The 22,778-nt window shown below is 45.7% G+C and overlaps 3 protein-coding genes across 5 annotated transcripts; 2 read left to right on the forward strand and 1 right to left on the reverse strand.

The window, feature by feature from the left end:
• Nucleotides 1-778: 778 nt before the first annotated feature.
• On the forward strand, nt 779-8,554 carry LOC119312137 (probable zinc metalloprotease EGY1, chloroplastic). Of its 2 annotated transcripts, XM_037587873.1 has the most exons (10): nt 783-1,253; nt 2,796-3,266; nt 3,350-3,493; nt 4,326-4,427; nt 4,941-5,152; nt 6,041-6,091; nt 6,173-6,242; nt 7,415-7,483; nt 7,811-7,861; nt 7,961-8,554. In XM_037587873.1, the coding sequence occupies exons 1-10, from the start codon at nt 930-932 to the stop codon at nt 8,117-8,119; spliced, it is 1,653 nt and encodes a 550-aa protein (XP_037443770.1). In that variant the 5' UTR covers nt 783-929; the 3' UTR covers nt 8,120-8,554. The 2 variants fall into 2 exon arrangements, with proteins under 2 accessions (XP_037443771.1, XP_037443770.1); XM_037587874.1 differs by lacking the exon at nt 7,811-7,861 and having other exon boundaries at nt 779-1,253.
• Nucleotides 8,555-8,877: 323 nt separating this feature from the next.
• Nucleotides 8,878-12,546, forward strand: LOC119312138 (BTB/POZ and MATH domain-containing protein 5-like). Of its 2 annotated transcripts, none has more exons than XM_037587876.1 (4): nt 8,878-9,551; nt 10,432-10,807; nt 10,901-11,174; nt 12,131-12,275. In XM_037587876.1, the coding sequence occupies exons 1-4, from the start codon at nt 9,073-9,075 to the stop codon at nt 12,154-12,156; spliced, it is 1,155 nt and encodes a 384-aa protein (XP_037443773.1). In that variant the 5' UTR covers nt 8,878-9,072; the 3' UTR covers nt 12,157-12,275. The 2 variants fall into 2 exon arrangements, with proteins under 2 accessions (XP_037443773.1, XP_037443772.1); XM_037587875.1 differs by having other exon boundaries at nt 8,882-9,551; nt 12,151-12,546.
• Nucleotides 12,547-13,499: 953 nt separating this feature from the next.
• LOC119312140 (replication factor C subunit 5) lies at nt 13,500-17,835 on the reverse strand. Its single transcript, XM_037587877.1, has 11 exons — nt 17,588-17,835; nt 17,378-17,488; nt 17,220-17,252; nt 16,738-16,906; nt 16,231-16,412; nt 15,699-15,835; nt 15,436-15,534; nt 14,837-14,906; nt 14,675-14,749; nt 14,406-14,451; nt 13,500-13,848 (listed from the first exon to the last, which is right to left on the reverse strand). The coding sequence occupies exons 1-11, from the start codon at nt 17,669-17,671 to the stop codon at nt 13,790-13,792; spliced, it is 1,065 nt and encodes a 354-aa protein (XP_037443774.1). The 5' UTR covers nt 17,672-17,835; the 3' UTR covers nt 13,500-13,789.
• Nucleotides 17,836-22,778: the final 4,943 nt, after the last annotated feature.

The following is a 22,778-nucleotide window of genomic DNA, read 5'->3' on the forward strand; positions in this document are numbered from 1 at the left end:
CTAAAAACTGGCTGTTCACGGTGATGGGAATGATGTCACATGATCAATTTATCATCACGGCAGTCACTCTTTGGTCCATCTGGCACGCACGGAGGAGCCATCCACGAAGCAATATTTCAGAGCCCTCAAGCGACCCACTGTTTCATCGAAAGGTACTTGCAAGATCTTACGATCATTAGCAACAGGGAGCAGAACCAGAACAGGAACGCCGCGACGCCAGTTCTGGGCCATGCAAGACCAAAGAAGCCACCGGTGGGCCACCACAAAATCCATGTCGATGCAGGCGTACGTGCAAGAAGACGGGGCTCTGCTGTGGCTGTTTGCAGAGACGAAGGAGGAAATTTCATTGGAAGCTCGGCTCTTGTGGTCGAAGGAGTTTATGATCCCCCTACTTTGGAAGCGATAGCATGCCGGGAAGTTCTGTCCCTGGCAGAGGATTTGGGCATTCACCAGTTCACGTGGCCTCAGACTGTCGTGGGGTCGCGCTAGACATCAGCAGAAGGGCAAGGGGAGTTTATGGAGCAGTTATTAGCGAGATCAATATCAAAGCCGCTAAGTTATCTTGTAATTTTTCTTGAAAGTCGTGCTGTTAATTATGAAGCACATCGCTTAGCAAAGTTCGCACTATCTAGAGGTCCGGGTCGTCATGTCTGGTTTGGCGTTCCCACGACCTAGTTTTGTATCCCAATCAATGTGGAGTTCGATGAATAAAGCAGTTTTTCATCCCTAAAAAAAAGCTACCAATCCAGCTCCCATCCCTCAAAAAAAAATCCAGCTCCTCCACACTCTCTCTCTTCCCCGTGCACCGCACCCTATCCTTCTCTCCCCTAGTCCCCTCCCACCGCTCCCTCTCACTCCGCCGGGGCTCTCCCGCCCCCGACCACCGCACCGCCAAGCCCAGCGCGCTCCACCACACTGCGCGCCCCGCCATGGCGGCCGCCGCCGCGGCGCTCGCGAGCTCGCCCCTCGTCCACCTCACCGCCGCGGCCCGCCTCCGCCTCCCCAGGCCCAGGGCCTCCCCCGCGGCCTCCTCGCGGTGGGGGTGCCCGCGAGGCGCCTACCTGGACTGGAGGCCCCTGAGGCGGTGCGACCGGATGCGGCGCTTCTCCGTCGACGAGGGCGGCGGAGGCGGGGAGGACGGGGAGAAGCGGGGCGAGGAGGAGGCGGCAGCGCCCGTGGAAGCCAAGGTGGGGGCCGCGGAGGAGCGGAGCCGCTCGGGCAGCTTCTCCTCCTCGTCATCTCCGTCCTCTGCGGTATGAGGAACTAAGCCATTGGCCATTTCGTGTGCTGAACATAGTTGGACTGAACAACTTGCTGATTTAGGAGTATTTTTCAAGCCCATTCTGCTGGTTTGAGAGACAGAACTGTGTGCAATTAGAGGCAGGATTGGATCATTGGATGCACAATTGGTGCTATCATTCATTTACTTATTTTTTGAAAGGGGAATCGAATTCCTGAATGATCCTTGTGATCAGTGATTATGATGCAGTGTTAGTATGACTATACTAGTGAAGTAATTAATCCCTTAAATCGGATATGTACGACATTTTAGAAAGCATACAGTGTAGCTAAACTTCTATAACTTGGACCATGATGACATAGAAGATTATTTAGTTTGATTACATGGATATCGTTAGAGTTGTCACAAAAAATAAATCTCAGAACATAATAAATCTGCAGTTGCAGCTACCATCCTAAACCCTAAACCCTGGCCTAATAGTGCTTGTGGCGTTGCATCGTGGTGCTGGCCTGTAGCATGCCTGCTGCTATCAAGGCAACCTCGCTCACGCTGTTGGCCTCGGATGCTGCTCATGATAAGGGCTCGTGGCCCTATTGGCTGCCCCGACCCGACCCAAAGTTCTCCGAACTGAGAACAACCGGAACAAGTGTTGCCTCTATCTCTCCCTGTTACGTGGTAGGATACTCAACTCTCTGCGCCAATCCTCAGGGAGGATGAGGTATGCCCGCTCAACAGCGACAACCGGCCCGGCTGTTGCCTTTGCGTTTCCACGCAAGTGGAAGGGCAAGACGACCCCCGACGCTGGATGTCACCGAGGACATGCTACCTGGTTGATCCTGCCAGTAGTCATATGCTTGTCTCAAAGATTAAGCCATGTATGTGCAAGTATGAGACGGTCATAAAAAGGAAGTAATGGTCAAATTTACATGTTGAGACTATAGTGATATTAAAAACATCCTATGTTCTTGAGCAGAGGCACTATCTTAATGTTGATATGGCAGACGCGACATTCAGTTGCCAAAAATGAAGGGATGTTACCACATTGTGCTTGTTCGTGTTTTCAAAGCCTAGCGCTATGATATTTAGTATCCTTCATTGGATACTTTGGTACTGCATGCCAGGTTGTTAGATGAAATTCTACCTAAATGATGAATCCCATCCTGTCTCTATACTCAGTAATGATTGCATCATATCACTACAGCTATTAGTTCTCTATTCTATTATGACTGCAAGTTCCAAGTAATGTGAATACCGCCATAGCAGTTTAAACCTGTTAGAACTTACTCACCAAATTTCAGAATTCTTTCAGTAAGCTTGAATAATTTCCTTTTCTTAAGAAATAGAGAAAAACATGATATGTACTCCCTCCATTCCAAAATACTTGTCGTGGTTTTAGTTTTTGAACTAAAACCACGACAAATATTTTGAAACGGAGGATGTACTTCTTAATAAGGCGTACACCAACATTTCTTTTAACTTGTAGTGCATATTTGTTTATTATGAACATGGCTAATTCTTTTCTCAAACATATTTTATAACATATCCATTTGCTCAGACTCCTGGTGTATCAAGCGAGCCTCCTCTTTTGAGCTTCAGTGTGGATAATATCGATACAGTTAAGTTATTGGAACTCCTAGGCCCAGAAAAGGTTGATCAAGCTGATGTCAAGGCTATCAAGGAAAAGTTTTTTGGCTACACAACATTCTGGTTGACAAGAGAAGAACCTTTTGGTGATCTTGGGGAAGGAGTCCTTTTTGTTGGGAATCTCCGAGGGGACAGAGAGGAAATCTTTGGAAAACTTCAGCGGCAGCTACGTGAACTTACAGGTGACAAATATAATCTTTTCATGGTGGAGGAGCCCAATTCAGAAGAGGATGACCCACGCGGGGGACCACGTGTTAGTTTTGGTTTGCTTAGAAGAGAAGTTTCTGAGCCTGGACCTACTACCTTGTGGCAATACGTTATTTCACTGTTACTTTTCCTTCTCACTGTGTTCTCCTGTATTGAGCTAGGAATTGCATCAAAGGTACATCTGCCTAACCTGTTATCTGGTACCAGAACTTAATACCCTTCTATGCTAGGTTGCTAATAATTTTTTTACCTGTGCAGATAAGCAGTCTTCCACCAGATATTGTTTCATATTTCACTGATCCAAATGCTACTGGACCCCCACCTGACATGCAACTTTTACTTCCATTCGTGGAATCTGCTCTGCCAGTGGCTTATGGCGTCTTGGCTATCCAACTATTTCATGTAAATCACATCAAAGATCTGCTGAGCATTTATTCTAAATCTAGTCTTTTAGCTCTTGTTTGAGCAGTAGTACTCCCCCTGTTTCTTTTTACTCCGCATATAAGATTTTTCTCAAGTCAAACTTAGTAAAGGTTGACCAAATTTATATTAAAAATATCAAACATCTACAATAGTGAAGGTGTACAATATGAAATTTAATTCCATGACCCATCTAATGATGTTAATTTGGTATTGTGGATGTTGATTATTTTTTCCTATAAACTTGGTCAAACTTTACGAAGTTTGACTTAAGTAAAATCTTATATGTGGAGTAAATAGAAACGGAGGGAGCACATCTTGTACACCAGTTCAAGCTTTCAAGAAATGCTATGGAAATTGTCATTGTTAACCTTTTCTGCAATGCTCCAGTTGGTTACAAAAGACTCCCAGAATTCAGTTGTGTTTACGTTTTTTGCTGCCATATAAAGTGTGGTCCTAGGGGCAAACCGGCAAAGTACATCTTATTGTATTTCCTTTGTTAGAGTTATTGCTGAACTCGTTCCAGCATTAACATAATATAATTGCTATGAGCAGGTTTGTGTAAAGACTCAAATCTGAATAATTGCTCTGTCCTTTATGACTCGGTAATCGGTATAGTTGGTAGTTTAAAACAAACTATTCGATCGATAGCTCTGCTCCTAGCAATTCAACGTTGGCATCAACTAGCAGACAATTGTATCAGTGGATCCTTTAATTAAGTAGTGATGCATTTAGCGGTTTGAGCTTTGTTATTCATGAAGCCCCACTTTTGTAATTGTTTTGACCTGACCTACCATGTTACATTATGGTGCAGGAAGTTGGACACTTTTTGGCAGCATACCCAAAGAATGTGAAACTGGGCATTCCTTTCTTCATTCCGAACTTCACTCTTGGAACTTTTGGTTCAATTACTCAGGTTAGTATGTTTAGAAGAAGTATTATAATATGTATAGATTGCATCAGACAGGAATGTATTGTGATGCTATTTCACTACTATATATCAACTAGTTGATCACTAATTTGCTAGTATGCCATGATGATGAAGAGTTGGGTCAAATCTTGAGTTCTTGATAATATATTGCGCTTTATCTGCATTACCTGGTTCCCCACGTGTAAACATGATAGCATTGGGAAAATATGCCTCATTTTAAGTTTCTTTACCCCTCTCCCTTGTGTATGGTGGTAAATAATATTAAATCTGTTGGAAGATGCTTGAGTAGCGATATTGTTTTTTCTACTTCGGGTGTCATCATTCATGGGAGGTACATTCCAGAGCCTAAATCTTAAGGAAACACCTATTTTTCCGCTATCCGTTATTTGTTTGACATGCCTAATTTTGTGAACCATGTTGCAAAAGTGATACGATTGTGCATATTTATGTCCAACCACTACTTTGAAGTTTTCTTATTTTCATCATCCACTCCTGTAGTTCAAATCCATTCTGCCAGATCGAAAGACAATGTTTGACGTATCAATGGCTGGTCCTTTGGCTGGAGCTGCACTTTCTTTTTCGATGTTCTCTGTAGGCTTGTGGCTCTCCTCAAATCCTGCCGGGGCAACTGATTTAGTTCAAGTACCCAGCAATCTGTTCCAGGGTTCTTTGTTGCTTGGACTTATTAGCAGAGCAATACTTGGTTACAGGTGACTGATACCTGGAATTTGGGACATTTACTTTCTACCATTTAAACTATGTCCTCGTTTTAGATCACTATTAGTGATCTAAAACGTCTTATATTTGTTTACAGAGGGAATAGTATTTAATTTCGTTAGACTATTTTTTAAGTTTTTATCTGTCCTAGTTCCAGATGTGATAGCTGCACTTTTTCCTTCAGTCTGTCGTGTTATCCTGTTATAGATACCATTTTAGAACACTCAGAAAGTGTGTGCTGCTTTCCTGATTCTCGCTCATAGCTGCAGTTTTTGAGGCGTGTACCGGATTAGCTGAAACTCTTTCTAGTTTTAGGAGGATTGATCATCTCAAGTAGAGTATCAGTGGTTTTCTTAACTCCCGACTTATAGATATTTGATGAATTATTATGTGTAATGGGATCTTATATGAGTGTGGATAGTTAAGCATTAAGAACTTTTACAGCTTACAAATCATGTTGGTACCATGGTTTTGTAGGCGTTGCTTCAGCGTCACTTCAGCACTGATAATGTGCCTTTATGCCATGAGGATGTTCTGTTCTGTGTGGAACAATGGATAGTAGCCCATCTCAGCACGTTCCATTTTCTCTCTATTACATGTGCCGATTGCTCTGTTCCTACGTTGCCAGGCCGCCGTCTCGCCTTACCACCTTCCCTTAAGCGCTTGATAGTTAAAGCAGGGCTTAGGCACCTAGCTTCACCTTATACCGCTTTAAAAATTGTGGTTGGTAATACAACTTCTGCTGAATATACTAGTATACCCATCATCCATGATAGAAGTTGTTAGCTTCGTATATTTTATAAACTGCTCAACTCTGCATTTTGTAGTTCCGATATGAACTCTATGTTTCTATTTTCTAACAAACTTAAATTGATTTTCAGTGCTCTGCATGCTGCTACGGTTTCTATCCACCCTCTTGTGATCGCTGGCTGGTGAAGTATCGTTCACAAATTGCCGGACCTCTTGTGACCAAACAGGTTTTCTTTGTCTTATTGTTCCTGCAAATTCTGCAGGTGTGGTTTAACAACTACTGCCTTCAATATGCTTCCTGTTGGATGTCTTGACGGTGGAAGAGGTTTACAGGTAAAAGTTAATATAATATTTTTTATGGATGCAACTAAATAATCATGCTGGACCATATGCATGCACTCCCTTCGTCCAGAAATATAGGTCATTTTAGTCATCTCTTTTTGTCCACAAATGAAGTCCATGTTTCAATACTCTCATGAATAAATGAATCTCCTTCACAGTGCTCCTCTTTGGAGAGCATAACTAGAGGCTAGTAAGAGAAGAGCATGATGACCATGTTAGGCTATTTGTGTAATTCTTGTACACATGGTTAAAATAACATATTTGTGGGCAGGAGTATGTAGCAGTAGCTACTCATTTTGAGAATGGCTCTCTGTTTCCCTTCCTTGACAGTTAATACTGTTTTCAGGACCCTTTTTTCACTCACCTCTCTTATAAGAGTTTCTAAGCCGTTTAAGCGTGACTTAGGATGCTATGACTAAACTTAATAAAGTGAAAAATTGTCTTCCATCTCTAGTGGTAGTGGATATCTGCACTTGTGACATGTCCAATCTGTGTGACTTGTACTGCTGAGGTGGACAGTAGTATGCAGCCATGAACTACTAACAAAAGATCATGATCAAGAGTTCAAGAAACTAGTGTATGCAGGAACAAAATCCATTTTATTTAGAGATGCCTGTAGCTGTCAGTGATCTGAAAAGTGGAAACGGTGTTAAGCTCTACTTTGTGAATCTTAGAGTGGTTGGGTTTTTTGAATGTTTAGAAAAATAAGAATTACAACTTGGTACACTGTTCGACCACTGGCAATTCCCGTGCAAGCGCCTCCTGTCAGTGAAAAATTTTCAGACCTAACATTGATTTTTCATTTACAACTTTACTGACAGACAGATCCATCAAAAGGGCTTCATTTGCACAGTAACAAGTGATACATTCAACATCTCAATACAACTTTTACGCTTTTGTTCGTGAGTTATTGAGATTTCCATAGCTTGTTTTATCAGTATTTCAATCTGCACTAACTTTACAGTAAATAACCTCCATCTCAAAATGTAAGATGTTTTTGTAGTTTAGCCTACAAAAACGTCTTATATTTTGAGATGGAGGTAGTACCTAGAACTTCTGGACGTTTTGGTGCTTAACCTTGTAGCTGTGAAATAACATGATTGATTAGCAGTAAAATCCTGAGGTTCTTTACCAAGTCTGAAGTTCTGCGGTGTGCTCAACAGGGTGCGTTCGGCAAGGATGCTTTATTTGGATTTGGCTTGACGACTTATTCGTTGCTTGGACTTGGAGTGGTACGTCAGTCCATCTTGCTCTTGGACTTTTTTCTTTCTCCGACCAACATCTTGCACCTAGCCTTCCCAGCTTTGGCTTCAGAGTCTCTAATCTATTGATGTACAGCTTGTTTTCTTATACCTCTGAAAAGAAGAACAGAAAAATGCATTTCCGTTCATAGTAAACAACGTGCAATGTTCTATGTGTACTTGTATATCAGAGCACTAACAATCTTAATCATTTTTATACAATCAATACTGAAGAAAAATGCTGGACTCTACCTCATAGGAATATCAGTTTTTCTAGTTCGGAAACTAACGTTCTTCATAAAAAAAAATTCCTTACAGCTTGGGGGTCCGCTGTCTCTTCCTTGGGGCCTATACGTGCTCCTATGCCAGGTAAAAACAGGAAAACGGATGGACGACACACTAGGCAGGAGAGGATCCATGCATTTTGTGCACTAACCTATGCCTGTCTACCTTGTGATGTATCCCCAGAGAACACCTGAGAAGCCATGCTTGGACGACGTGAGCGACGTCGGCACCTGGAGGAGGGGCGCCCTGATAGCGTCGGTGTTCCTCGTCGTGCTGATCCTCATCCCCCTGTGGGATGAGCTCGCGGAGGACCTAGGTGTAGGACTTGTCAGCTCGTTCTGAGACACAAAAAGTGTTTTACCGGTAGAAAGCTAGGCCATGATGCAGGTCAATTTTGCGCCCGAATTTAGCAAAGCGATAGCGAAATTGTTGTAAGTTCACTCACCGTCGGGAGGTGAAAAATACGAGTTTTTACTCCTGGGGCGTGTGTATGCAGAGATTTGCACAGTGACGGGGTCAGTCAGCAGCCATTGAATTTCCCCGTACGGCCGGGGCAGAGGCGCTGCCCCGTCCAGGCTGTAGCCATTGTTTGAAATCATTGCCCGGTACTCCGGTCGTACAGTACAGTAATGTGCTGTGAGTTGGCACAGGGAGCGTTGTTTGTTGTTGCGCAATGATTGCTTCTCGTATCGCGTTGCAGCGGCAAATCATGCGACTTTATTTATGATGTACGGTTGGATCTTGGATGAGAAGCGCTGCCTAGAGTGCCTGTTGATATGCTTTTGACTTCCCTTCTGTTTGGTTTTTATCTCTCACATTGACGAGCATGTGTTTGTCTGTTTGGAGACGTCAACTGAATTCATCCGACCAAATCAATATACCGTGAAGAGTTCTACTACTTGAAACCGTTCGATTCGAGCTCAGATCTGGGCGAGGAAAGCGCAATGTTTCGACAAAAGAAGGAAATTTATCGAGACATTTACATTTGAGTTTTTAAAAAATGGTGGTATCAACTGATGCTTCTCCAATCCAACAAAAAATCAGGTGACACAGCATGAGTGCGTCACTCACAGGCCGAAACAGTTGGTTAATTTGTTACCTTCCCGGCGGCTGGCTCCCTCCCTCCGTTCCACCCTCTCTCTCGCTCGCTCCACCCACCACCACCACCGCACCCTCCTCCCTCCTCCCTCGTTTCCCCCGCGTCCGCGTGCTGTAGCAGCTTAGCGCCAACCCACGAAATCAATCCCCAATCCCTGCCTCCTCCGCCCGCCAACCCTAGCCCCGCGCCCTCCCGCATGGACGACGACGACGCCGGGGGCGGCGGCGACGCGTCCCCGCAGCACGAGGGCGGGGGCGGGGCGGTGGTGATCGAGCGCGGGGCGGGGGCGACGGCGCCCGCGCGGGACGCCGCGGCGGCCTCGCCGACGAGCTCGCGCTCCGTGACGGAGACGGTCAACGGCTCGCACCGGTTCGTCATCCAGGGCTACTCCCTCGCCAAGGGCATGGGCGTGGGCAAGCACATCGCCAGCGAGACCTTCGCCGTGGGGGGGTACCAGTGGGCGATCTACTTCTACCCGGACGGGAAGAACCCCGAGGACAACTCCGCCTACGTCTCCGTCTTCATCGCGCTCGCCTCCGAGGGCACCGACGTCCGCGCCCTCTTCGAGCTCACCCTCCAGGACCAGAGCGGCCGGGGCAAGCACAAGGTGCACTCCCACTTCGACCGCGCCCTCGACGCCGGGCCCTACACCCTCAAGTACCGCGGATCCATGTGGTATGCTCATCCAGACTCCCACCGCAATCTCTTCTCTCGGGGATCACCTCTCATACGAGCTCTTCTGCTTCCATTGCCTTGCGATTTGGGTATCATTTTGAAGCAGCTGCTAGTTGTGGTCAGTAGCTACGCCTAACATATTAGTAGGTTTATTGGCATGGTTCTGGCCTTATTGTGTAGGTAACCAGGTGGTGAATCTGACACTGCGCCAATAACTAATCGACGAATTGGCTATGGTTAGAAGTTATTTTCGTTCTGCTGTGGGCCTGTTTCTTGTTGGGAGTGCAACGATTAGGATTTGGTGTACGAATTAGTGTTAACTACTTGTCCAACCCATTGGACTGCAACCCCAAATCAACCATGTTTAATTATCTAGTACCACCCTAAATTCCTTGTCAAACACATTATCTGGGAGGGCTGTTTTGTTTGGGTATCGTCTTGTCATGATATTCTCATTCTCAACACATCCTTCAGCGGAGGTATTTAACTGATTAATATATTTGCTTTACATACTTCATTAGTCTCTGTTTGAACATTTCATACAATTATTTTAATTGATCACCATACTTGTAGATCTGCAGTGTCATTTTAGGTGTTAGATCCAATGAATGAGATAAATCAGAAAATTTCTATTAACTTTAGGTTAAGCTGGGAGCGGCTAGAGAACTTGAAAGTATATATATAGATATGGCCTACTTTGGTACAAAAGAGTGCGAGATCCGCAACTTTTTGCACACTTGTTAAATTGATTATAATAGTTTGTGTGAACTCGGCTTGTCATGTTATTGATTTAATTTTTTTAAATGTGAAGGGTTGTAAGCAGTAAAAATGTAAATGTTTTTTTCTGATATTAGTTTTTCATCTTGATTTCTGTTTTCAGGGGTTATAAAAGGTTTTTTCGACGCACTGCCCTTGAGACATCGGATTTTCTTAAAGACGATTGCTTGAAGATAAATTGCACTGTGGGTGTTGTAACATCAACCATGGAGTACTCTAGACCGCATTCTCTAGAGGTTCCGGACTCTGACATAGGCTACCATTTTGGGACGCTTTTGGAATCTCAAGAGGGTGCAGATGTTATTTTTAGTGTAGCAGGAGAGAGGTTTCATGCTCATAAGTTAGTGTTGGCTGCGCGATCTTCTTTTTTTAGATCTGAATTTCTTGATCCTGAATCAGATGAAGAAAACAGTGAAGTCGACACCAGTAACGAAATCAAAGAGATTGTCATCGACGACATGGAGCCAAAAGTCTTTCAGGTATGTTTCTTCTATGCTGATCTTATTCTTTGGATTTCACAGTTTAACAAACTTGATTGATATCTTATCATATGTAAATACTCTATGTTGTAGGCTGTGCTTCACTTCATGTACAGGGACAATCTTGTCGGTGATGACGAATTGTCTGCATCAAGCTCAGATTGTCCCATCTTTGATACTTTAGCTGGGAAATTGTTGGCTGCAGCAGACAAATATGAGTTGCCAAGGCTAAGAGTGTTATGTGAATCTTACTTGTGCAAACAGATTTCTGTAAAATCTGTGGCAACTACTCTAGCGCTGGCTGATCGGCATCATGCTACAGAGCTCAAGTCCGTCTGCCTAAAATTTGCTGCTGAGAACCTTTCAGGTAACAAGACTTAACAAGGGCTGCAATTTGATGTGCTCGTCCTATGTAGTTATCGGATAATTGGGTTTATGGGGCTGTTTGGATTGTGCCCCATCTAGCCCCACCAATTTTTTGGTATGACCAATGTGAGGGCATGACCAAAATTTTGGTAAGTGATCATTGTTTGGATTGTAGCCGTCCATGTTTTGGCCCTTGCACTGTGGAGTAGCATGCTTGCATGCATTGTGAGGACCCACAGATTAAACTACAGCCAGCATGCAGCAGATACTAATAAAATAAAGGGATAGTTACCTGGGACCCAACGAGACAGAGAGTGCAGGGTGCGATGCCAAAATTTTGGCGGAGCTTTTCGCCGCCCTCAACTCGCCCGTGAGTTGGCTAAGTTTACATTGGCGTCTCGCGGGCGCGCTGGGCGTGCCAATTGTTTGGTAGTGATCCAAACGGGCACCAAATTTTACGGGCTTGCCAACTTTTTGGTCGGGCTGGTTTTGGTCGAGATCCAAACAGCCCCTATATTCATGTCTGCTTGAGAATTATGTCCAAAAGGTGGTGTATGAAACAGCATGCTGCCATTTGTTTCCACAAGTATCAACCCCTATGCATACACATCGAAAGGAACAGTGGCCCATATGATGCCTTTGTTTGCTTCAATTGTTAGAAAGAAGACGTACCACTTGGTAATACAGAAATATATTCTTCGTGCTGAGGGCAGTGTTAGTCTGATAACTATGCAAGTTTTGATCTCCCGTTATGCCAGCCCGACTGTACAGTAGTTGGCTCAAACCATTTCAATTTTCATTTGTTTCATGCTCTTGATTTGTCGATGCTATCAACTGATACGTCCTATAATTTCAGTATTCTGATGTTTTTATGGTACTCACTACCTTTGTATCTGCTTCTACTGTTTGTTTCATGGTGGTGCCCAAACAAGCGTCCTGAACTGTATAACATTCCAGATGCCCTTATGTATCTGCAGCTGTAATCCGGACCGACGGATTCGATTACCTCAAAGACAACTGCCCGGCGCTGCAGTCGGAGATCCTCCGGACGGTAGCCGGGTGCGAGGAGGAATGCAGCAGCGGCGGCAAGAGCCAGAGCGTGTGGGGCCAGATCTCGGACGGCGGCGACACCAGCGGGCGCAGGGTGAGGCCCAGGGTCTAACGCCGCCACCGCCAGCAAGTACTGACCTGTATGTGTTAGCGACCTGCCGCTGCTGTATAAATTCGTAACAGCCATTTGATGTTGTGACAGATCTTCTTGTAATAATAATAGCATCCGCTCTGTTGTAGTACCTTCTTTGTTCATAACCGTTTTGTGTTGGATAATTTACCTTCCTTTTTTAAAAGAGAACTTTGCTTCGCTTAACAGTTAATAAGCTTGCCTTTATCAAGCGGAGCCACTACGTCAGTTGATGAGGTGAACAACTGAGACTGGCCACGTTAGCTCAGTCTCAAAGAATACATTTGGATTGTATGATGTTCATAGTATTCTTCTAAAGATTCTACAGTATTTCTTAGGAATTTTTCTAATAAACACCCTCTGTGTCAGATGGATGGTGTTGCCAAAATTCCTTTGGACGGATGGAGTACTTTTCTGTGTTAGAATTCCATAGTGATTTCAGAATAAGTAGAACTAGTTAAGTGTGAGAAAGCAAAAGATAACAGTGTAAGAATCAAATTTTCAAACGTAAAGGCTTGTCATTATCCTCCCTTACTTTTTTATACAGATCTGACACATTTGTGCACGCCAACATGAACTAAAACTCATACTAGCACAACTCTTTTGTGAATATTTTGAATTGTACATGTGTACAGACAGGCCATCGTATTTGCATTTACAAATGCATTAAGTATTAAATGGAATACATTGATATTGATATTGTTCAAAAGCGCTTGGCTGTTTAAGTATTTAATCATTGTTACGATTTACTCCCTCCTTTCTAATTAGGTGTAGCATTAATTGAGACTTGGTTAAGTCCCAGTAAACCGAAATTTAACAATCCCGTTTCTAATTTATACTCCCTCCGTTCCTAAATATTTATCTTTCTAGAGTTTTCAACAAGTGACTATATACGGAGCAAAATGAGTGAATCTTCACTCTAAGATATGTCTATATACATCCGTATGTGGTAGTCCATTTGAATACTCTAGAAAGACAAATATTTAAGAATGGAGGGAGTAGATCCTGCATGTATCTCTGGCACATATCAGAACACTTATACCATTAGGAAATTCAAATTTCAAATTGTATAATATTTAGGATATGCTCCTATAACTTAAAATATGTAGGTGTAAACCTTATATAACCAGAAAGGAGGTAGCGATATCGTTTAGCACCCTGTTGGCATTTATAGGATGAGATGCTGAAATTCGATTGACGTCCAAGCACAAGGCAGAACAAAATCAAGACAATCATAGATGGGCGACTCCACCTTTCAATAGCAAATGATTCAAAGCAAATAAGTACTTGCTCACATGAATTCAGTACAAACTACACTGACTGAGTAACATACAAGATGTCAGCGCCCACACATCAGACCAAAGCGATTGCGACGACAGACTGCGAACTGGGAGCATCTTCTTGCAGCGGCAAACATCCGTATGCTCTGGTTTTGCTCAACCAAATGCGGCGCAAAGGAACTCCTTGTAAATGCTCATGAACTTGGCCACGAAAGCTGCAGAAACAGTAGCAGAAAATGGGCGCAGACGAGTCAGGGGTCAGCTTTTGAGTACCGACTAGGCAAGTGCCGCTACAATCGTAGCCACCCAAAATATTGTAATACAATGTACACAGATCTTGAGGTATATATAAGCCAGAGCTCTGATCCAAAGGATTTCCTTAAGAACCTTGGAGGATTGTAAGGAGTTTTTCATATGTTGTTGGTTCAATTTGTAGGATTGTATTCCACCTGAAGCTCCATTTTGAGGAAAGTTTCTATTAACTTGTCTCTCTTTGAAAAAAGACCTATGTTTTTAATAGTGCAGTCAAATCTACGGTTTTTACTTGTTACATGATGCCATCAAATCGTAATATGAGAAGACATGACACTCTAATCCTATGAGGCCCTATATGAGAAAGGCAATAAGGCATAGCTAGGTCCATTAATGCCGATAATGATAACCAGAGAAGTCAAATTATCGGTACAATACAAATACACACACACTAGACCAACAAGAAACATGACAACATTATGCACAACACACCAGTTTGTAAAAGGTGCATGAGATGTACCTTCCAGATGAAAAATGGCCTTGGACCCAAGTCGCATCTTGTGTTCCTGCCAAAGACATGACACCAGAGCTTAACAAGCAGATTTATCGCAAGAAGATCAATAAGGAAGAAAATACAAAAGGCCATAGACATAAGAGTTAGAGCTAGTACTATGTGAAATTAGTGGAGATAGAACATGAAAAGTCTACTGTGCTCCTAGGTTACAAAGAACATATGAAACTAAATTGGCTGGGAGCTGGGAAAAAAATGTTAGCATAACAATTACTCACATAGTGTGCAGCCCAGTGACAAACTTCGTGCTTCAAATCAGAGTCTAACTTCTTCATTAACTCGGTTAACAACTTCTGCAATTGTCAAAATCAAGTTTAGCTTGCACCCTCAAGGTCATGGAAAAAAATGAAGGTAAAGCAGCAATAGAAGCATTGTGTCACCTTCAAGATGCTTTCAGGTGGGATGCAATTCACAAGTAACTCATAGAATTTCTGGCGTACAGAATATAGCCTGAAATATTAATTTTACAATTCAAAGTCAAATCAAAGCGAAACCAGAAAATGTCTCAGATGACTCACTATGCAAGGAAAATTAATAAACAGATTTTGTGAAGAACAAAAGTGTGTAACAGATGGCGAACCACCTAAAATAGCAGATGTCACTTCCATATGGTGTGACACAAGACGAAAATATAACATTCCTAGCAGATGCAGATCCATTACCACTCCTATCAGATTGAATAAGTAAAGTACAATACATCTCATGACATCAATGCTGGCTGCTGGCCACATGTAGTTATGTTATGAAATTTCTTCAATTCTGAAGATCTTCCTAATAATTGTACGATGGGTACACACTGATGGTTGGGAGCCATTATGATGCATGAAAAGAGGGCTCGAGGGAGAACAATAATGTAATAGTATCTTCACACAAAAAAGGAAAACAAATATGCGATGAAAACAGTAAACAGGAAATGAACGGAAAAGGTAAACGTTAGGGAACTGCAGCTCAACAGAAGATGGAATGAAACATGACAGACCTTTTAGGGCTTTGTTCACTCAAGATTTCAGTTGCTATTTCAGACACATACTGCTCCCAGTCAAGAGGAGGCGCCACTTGATTTGCTGAAAATGGATATCTGCAATTCAGAAACAGAAGAAAAAAAGTTAAGGGAAAACCATATAAATGTAAAAACTAAAGGGCGTAAAAAGCAAGATACATGATACACATATAAAACTAGGGACACAGCAGAACCAATATTAACAGAACTGCAGTAACAATTAAGGTAGCAGTCGGGCTTACTGCTGGACTTTGCATGTCTCAAAGAATAATATTGCTCGCCTCAAGTTGCGGTTTGATTGAGCTGCTATCCGAGCAGCAAATCCAAATGGAAGTTGCAGATTTTCTTTCTTCCCAATGAATTCCAGTACTTGTACAATCTGCAAATGAGCGACTTTTAGGGGTGCAGTAGGCATAACTTCTTCAACTATACATAGAATAATGAGGTTGGAGCATAGTTAAAAATTTCACTACCATTTCCTTGCTGTGAACATGGTACAAATAAACTGATAAAAGCATAGATTCAAACCTTACATAGAGCAGTTCAAACAACCCTGGTTAAGTCTAGACTTTACAGATGCAATTCACAACACTTACAAAAAAGAATAAAGTTCAATTTACCATAACTGAACTAATTACCAAACTCAGAAGCAAAGGAACCCATGCAAGTTTTGAACACCCTATTAGACATAGTAGCACCAACCATGAAATCAAGCCAAAGATCCACAAGTGACACTAGTTGCAGTAAAAATGGGACCAAATATTCAATACTAACCTGGTCTTCGGTAGGTGCATTCACTCGCACATTCAAGCAACGGGACCTTACAGCTTCTGTCACCTTTGAGGAGCTATTACAGCATAATATGAGTCTACACGATGCACTGTATTTCTCCATTGTCCTCCGGAGGGAATGTTGTGCTTCTCGTGACAGCTTGTCAACTTCATTTAGGACAAGCACTGCAAATTTACAAAGTATGTTTAAGTCTATGTTGAAAGAAGAATTTATTTTTAAATAAAGCAAGCATACAGCCTAAGCAAGTGGTATGGTCACTTTGCATAGCATCATCTGTTTATGCACTTGTTGAAATCATCCACTGAAAAGTACTAACAAGCCAATCAACCAGCATTGTATAAGACAACTTCATGCTGAATAGAGACGGTTCTTCATTTCAGGATGCAATAGACAATGGTGCCAGGGGAAGAAAAGCTAGTGGCAATTTCTTTGTAAGAGAACAAAATTTGAAACTTAGAGAGTTACAAGAACAAAATCAGAAGTATCAACCTTTAAATGCTCTCTTGCCCTTGGCATCAATTGGCCTACTCTTGGCCATCTCTTTGATGACCTCCTGAACAACATACCTGTCCTGAAAGCCAGCATCGCTGGGGTTCATCTCCACATGGTGGGAACTTGACAACATCGCCAGCTCAAGATCAAATGTCCTCGTCCCAGTCTGTATAAAGAAAATTGCACCTCAATTTCATAGCTACTCCCCAAATTGGCAACTTGGATAACGCCATGGACCAGTCTAAGCTATCAACATACACAGCAATGGCAAATGCTATGTTTTCCTATCAAGGTGCATCAGTGCTATGTTCACCAATAGCACAAACTGAAAAGGGAAGACTCCCTGTATGCATGCCACATGAGCTGACAACCACATCACTACTACTTTCTGTTAATTCGCCAATGACATATTGCAGTTTTGCAATAGTGACCATAAGAAGGAAAAACGGAGATGTGCTGAAAGAAGGGTTACAACTCACATCGATCTTCCACGTCTTATTCTCCATCTTCACCTGCAACGGAACCATGAAAACGCACGAAAATGTCAGCAGAAGAAAAAAAAATACCCCGGTCACGGGCAAAAAAAGTTTAAAAAAATCCAGATCTTCGGAGATTTGTCCGGAAGAGAAGAAACTACCTTCTCCACACCGGCGCCGAACATCTGCTTGATGAGCGCCATGATTAGGGTTTTCTTGCCGGACCCCGGCGGGCCATAGAAGAGGAGGTGCGGGCAGTCCTGCTCCGCCACCTGAACCGAACGGGACACCGTCAGAACAGATCAGCACACAAGGAGGCGGGGGAGACCCTGGGAGAGTAGTCTGGAGAGGGGCGGGTCGCGGATTCTTACGAATTTCTTGAGGTTCTGCGCGACCTGCTCATGGACGATGACCTTGTCTAGGGTTTTCGGCCGGTGCTTGTCCACCCACAGCATCTTCGCCCTCCTTCCCCGCCTCGCCGCCGACGAGAGAGATGGGGAGGGAGATGAGGATTTGGGGATTGGATTTGGGAGAGGTGGGGAGGGGAATGGAGGAGACTGGCGGGAACTTGGCAGTGAGGGGGGGATTGGGGGCGGCCTCTCGCGCCAGAGGGGGGAGGAGGGTTTTGGGGCTTCACCGAGCGCTAGGCGCCTATGTGTCGCTCAACCCTAGCATACTACTGCCCAAATTTTAGTGCCCTATTTTGTTTGTGTAATAAAGTCAAGGGCTCAAATGTTCATGAAAGTGCATCCAAGTCTTTGGATTGATTTTGATATTGGTAACATATATAGTTGAGTGACTAAGTGTTCGCTGAGTGCCGATCAGGGTTTTTAGACCCGAGTGGAAAGGTTGTCGAGCATCGTCGACCCTTCCCCACAATAGATCTAACAACCTCTTTAAATTTCGTTGAGTTGTTAGGACATCTCCAAGGTGAACCTGCAAACCGCTCGCATCCATCCGGAACGCGGAAGCCATCCAACGCGAGCATGTATCGGTTCGCGAAGCGGTCCGAACGCGATTCCTCCCGCAAACCGGAGACAAACCCTCGCCACCCCTCCCGCGCCTTCCTTCTGATGCACACGGAGGTCGGCATTAATGTCGCGATGTGACCGGAGGGAGGGAAGGCCGCACTGACTGACGTGACCTCTCGGCAGCCGCCGCTTCAATGCAGTCGCAGATTTCCGAGGAACCAACTCCGGTCGATACGCTGCATTGAAGCGGCTACCCGGCCCTTCGCATGGCCTGGCCTCGGCTATATAAGTCGCGCTCTAGCGTCGTTCACATCGCATCCTCCTCCTCCTTGTCCTCCTCTCCCCGTTCATCTCCCTCCACATCTCTGGCCAAGGGCGGAGCCAGCGCCCAGCGACCCTGGGCACTCGCCCAGGCTCGCTGCGTACGCGATGGTGTACCACGCCCTTTTCTAGCTGGCGAAATCCACTTGTACATCGAGGTTTCGCGGGCAAAACTGTTTTGGGCTTCTTTCAGTAGTGGGCTTCGCGAGAAATAACAGCGGGCCTAGGTCTAGAAAGTGCCAAGTGAGGAAGGCATGTTCATTTACTCGATAGCTATCGTTCCACCTGCCAGCCAGTTCGGCGTCGGCAGGCGGTTCCGGGGCCGGATCTGGCGGGCCGTGGCGACGCCGCCCTCGATCTCCGGGGCCATCGTCCTCATCGGCTAGCGGCTCCTTGACGAAGGCGGAGATCGTCATCTCCTCCGGCAACGAGGAGGACCAATAGTCGCCGAAGCTGCAGTTCGCGCCTACGGTGTCGGTCCAAGTCTACTCCGTCATTGACGCGAAGTTCGAGGAGCAGATGGAGTTGATTCTACGTCGTTCCGTGATAACCCACAAGTATAGTGGATCGCAACAGTTTTTGAGGGTAGAGTATTCAATCCATATTTATAGATTCGACACAAGGGGAGCCAAAGAATATTTGTAAGTATTAGCAGTTGAGTTGTCAATTAAACCTACTCTTTAGTTGGCAAGCATCATGTGATGGGGAAAGATCTAAGCATATTGTCGGAGTAAATGACCACGGGTAGCCTAACCAGCTCCCCTGGCTCTTCAAAAAATATCGGGCCGACTGAGCCCTCAAACATCCAAGACGCAGGGTTGCCTTCTCCTGGCCGGCTGTCCCATCGGCCGGCTGCTGGAAGGCGGCAAGGCTCTAAGAGCTCTCTCGAAAAGGGTCAACTCCTAGCAGCCGGCCACCAGATGGCCGGCTCCTAGCAGGGGGCCTGGCTTGCACCCTCAAAGTTTGCACCCACATAACGGCGATGACGGGCGTGGCTACAGTGAAGCCCTGCCACCCCCGAATCCCGGAGCAAGCATGGCCACAGTGCGCCGTACGGGACGGCCACTCCCCATCCGATGCGGCACTGTTGCCATGTTGACCATGGCATCACCCACGACCGGCTGTCAGTACAGCCCGCAGGCGGCGGGCCCTTCCTGCCAGTGAGATATCAGAAGGCGGCCGAGCTCGACCAGTCGGCCTGGGGGGAGGCCGGCTCCCAGCAGCCGGCTTGCCCCCACCCTAGAAGTTTGTGCACCATTAAGCAGATAAGATGGGGTAAGGCTACAGTGAAAACCCGCCAGGCAGCGGCACTATAGCCATGCTTACCCCGACAAAGCCATCGTCACCAGAAGCAAGGCTACAATAACCAGTAGCCGACAAGACCCCTAGGCGGTGGGCCCAGCCTGTCGGCCAAAAGGCCGTCAGTCGGCGGGCCCCAGCGGCCGGCGGAGAAGCCGGCGACTACAGACACTGATGGCCAGGACCCACGCCCAGCCGGATTACCATTGTACCCCTGGGGGGTAGGCCTATATAAACCCCCCAGGGCACCCATGCAAAGGGTTGATCTCTTAGGGTTTTAGACACCACATAGAGAGAAGAGGAGAGCTAGCCTTGCCCTTCTTCTTCCTCTAGCTAAACAGCTCAAGGAGCCTCTTGTAGCTACTCGTTTTGATCTAGTGATCATGCGGAGACCCCCGCAGAGCAGGAGTAGGGGTGTTATCTCCTAGGAGAGCCCCGAACCTGGGTAAGATTCGCCGGCGTGCATGTCTTTGCCTTATCCCGTTTCCAGGCACCGGCGACGTCTTACTGGCTCCCACAATGATAAGCCACCCGTTGGCATATGTCGCACCTACCACCTGACATTTGGCGCCCACCATGGGGCCAGGTGCACCGTCGTCCGGAGACCTGCTCTAGATGGGAACCCTTTTCCTCCCCAGCGAGCGTAACCAGCCTGGCACGCCTGATGGCGCTTGCCCCGACGTGTTGCATGGCGTCGACGATGCCTATGCAGCAAGTTGCCTCGCCGATCTCCTCTGCGAGGTTCGCCTCCTCGACGAGCTAGCGCCCGACGTAGGCACAGATTTCCCCGAGAGCCGCCTCGTCAGCCTCCTCGACCAGCTCCACGTTGCCAGCGAGCCTGCTGTAGACTTGGAGTCGGTCGGCTCCACCGACCCGATGCTTGTCGATTCTGACACGACATCGCTTGACGCCTTCCCCACCAACGTGGTGGTCATCGACGACCCTCTTCCTCGAGCCGACAGCAGCGGCAACACCGTCACTGAGGTGCTGGTCATCAGTCACGGCGCAGCCTCTGGCAAAAACATCCATGACACCCTGCAGACGGCGCTGCATGACCTGTCCGCCCCCATCCCAGCCGACGCCGACGCCGACATGCTGGAGGCCCGCCGCCTTGCCCTCATCGAGAACGGCAAGAAGATAGCCTCCATGAGATGACTCACCGAGGCTTACCAGCGTGAGGTTGATCGTGCCGCCTCTGGCACGCCGCCTGTTGGCGAACCCAGCCAGATTGGCACCATCAAGAAGCATGGCGCGACCATCGCTAGCATGCTGGGTGCTGACCGCCCATTCTACGCCACGCCGCTCGAGAACCTGCGGGTCGCCCAGGTGGCCGTGGACGAGTTGGACGGGCTGGAGGGCAACGAGCTTCACTGCGTGACCAGACGCGTCCAGCAGTGATACGTCTCCAACGTATCTATAATTTTTTATTGCTCCATGCTACTTTATCTACTGTTTTAGGCAATATTGGGCTTTATTTTCCACTTTTATATTATTTTTGGGACTAACCTATTAACCGGAGGCCTAGCCCAGATTTGTTGTTTTATGCCTATTTTAGTGTTACGAGGAAAAGGAATATCAGACGGAGTCAAAACGAAACGAAATCAACTGGAGAAGTTATTTTTGGAAGGAAAGCCACCGGATAGACTTGGACTCTACGTCAGAAGATACGGGAGCTGGCCACGAGGGTGGGGGCGCGCCCACCCCCCTAGGGCGCGCCCCCCTGCCTCGTGGGGCCCCCGAAGCTCCACCGACATACCCCTTGCACCCATATATACCTACGTACCCTAAAACTTCCAGAACAGAAGATAGATCGGGAGTTCCGCCGCCGCAAGCCTCTGTAGCCACCAAAAACCTCTCGGGAGCCCGTTCCGGCACCCTGCCGGAGGGGGAACCCATCACCGGTGGCCATCTTCATCATCCCGGCGCTGTCCATGACGAGGAGGGAGTAGTTCACCCTCGTGGCTGAGGGTATGTACCAGTAGCTATGTGTTTGATCTCTCTCTCGTGTTCTCTCTCGTGTTCCCTCTATGGCACGATCTTGATGTATCCCGAGCTTTGCTATTGTAGTTGGATCTTATGATGTTTCTCCCCCTCTACTCTCTTGTGATGAATTGAGTTTCCCCTTTGAAGTTATCTTATCGGATTGAGTCTTTTATGAGAACACTTGATGTATGTCTTGCGTGGGATAACCGTGGTGACAATGGGTTATTCTATTGATCCACTTGACGTATGTTTTGGTGATCAACTTGCGGGTTTCTTGACATTGGGAACCTATGCATAGGGGTTGGCACACGTTCTTGGCTCTCCAGTAGTAGCTTTGGGGCACTCTTTGAAGTACTTTTATGTTGGTTGGATAAATCTGAGATTGTGTGATGCATATCGTATAATCATGCCCACGGATACTTGAGGTGACAATGGAGTATCTAGGTGACATTAGGGTTTTGGTTGATTTGTGTCTTAAGGTGTTATTCTAGTACGAACTCTTTTATAGATTGATCCGAAAGAATAACTTTGAGCTGGTTTCGTACCCTACCATAATCTCTACGTTTGTTCTCCGCTATTAGTGGCTTTGGAGTGACTATTTGTTGCATGTTGAGGGATTGTTATATGATCTATGTATGTTATTATTGTTGAGAGAACTTGCACTAGTGAAAGTATGAACCCTAGGCCTTGTTTCCTATCATTGCAATACCGTTTACGCTCACTTTTATCGCTCGCTACCTTGCTGTTTTTATAATTTCTGATTACAAAAACCTATATCTACTATCTATTTTGCACTTGTATTTTCATCTCTTCGCCGAACTAGTGCACCTATACAATTTACCATTATATTGGGTGTGTTGGGGACACAAGAGACTCTTTGTTATTTGGTTGCAGGGTTGTTTGAGAGAGACCATCTTCATCCTACGCCTCCTATGGATTGATAAACCTTAGGCCATCCACTTGAGGGGAATTTGCTACTGTCCTACAA

Source organism: Triticum dicoccoides, chromosome 5B (genome assembly GCF_002162155.2).
Source record: "Triticum dicoccoides isolate Atlit2015 ecotype Zavitan chromosome 5B, WEW_v2.0, whole genome shotgun sequence".
Lineage (NCBI taxonomy): Eukaryota > Viridiplantae > Streptophyta > Magnoliopsida > Poales > Poaceae > Triticum > Triticum dicoccoides.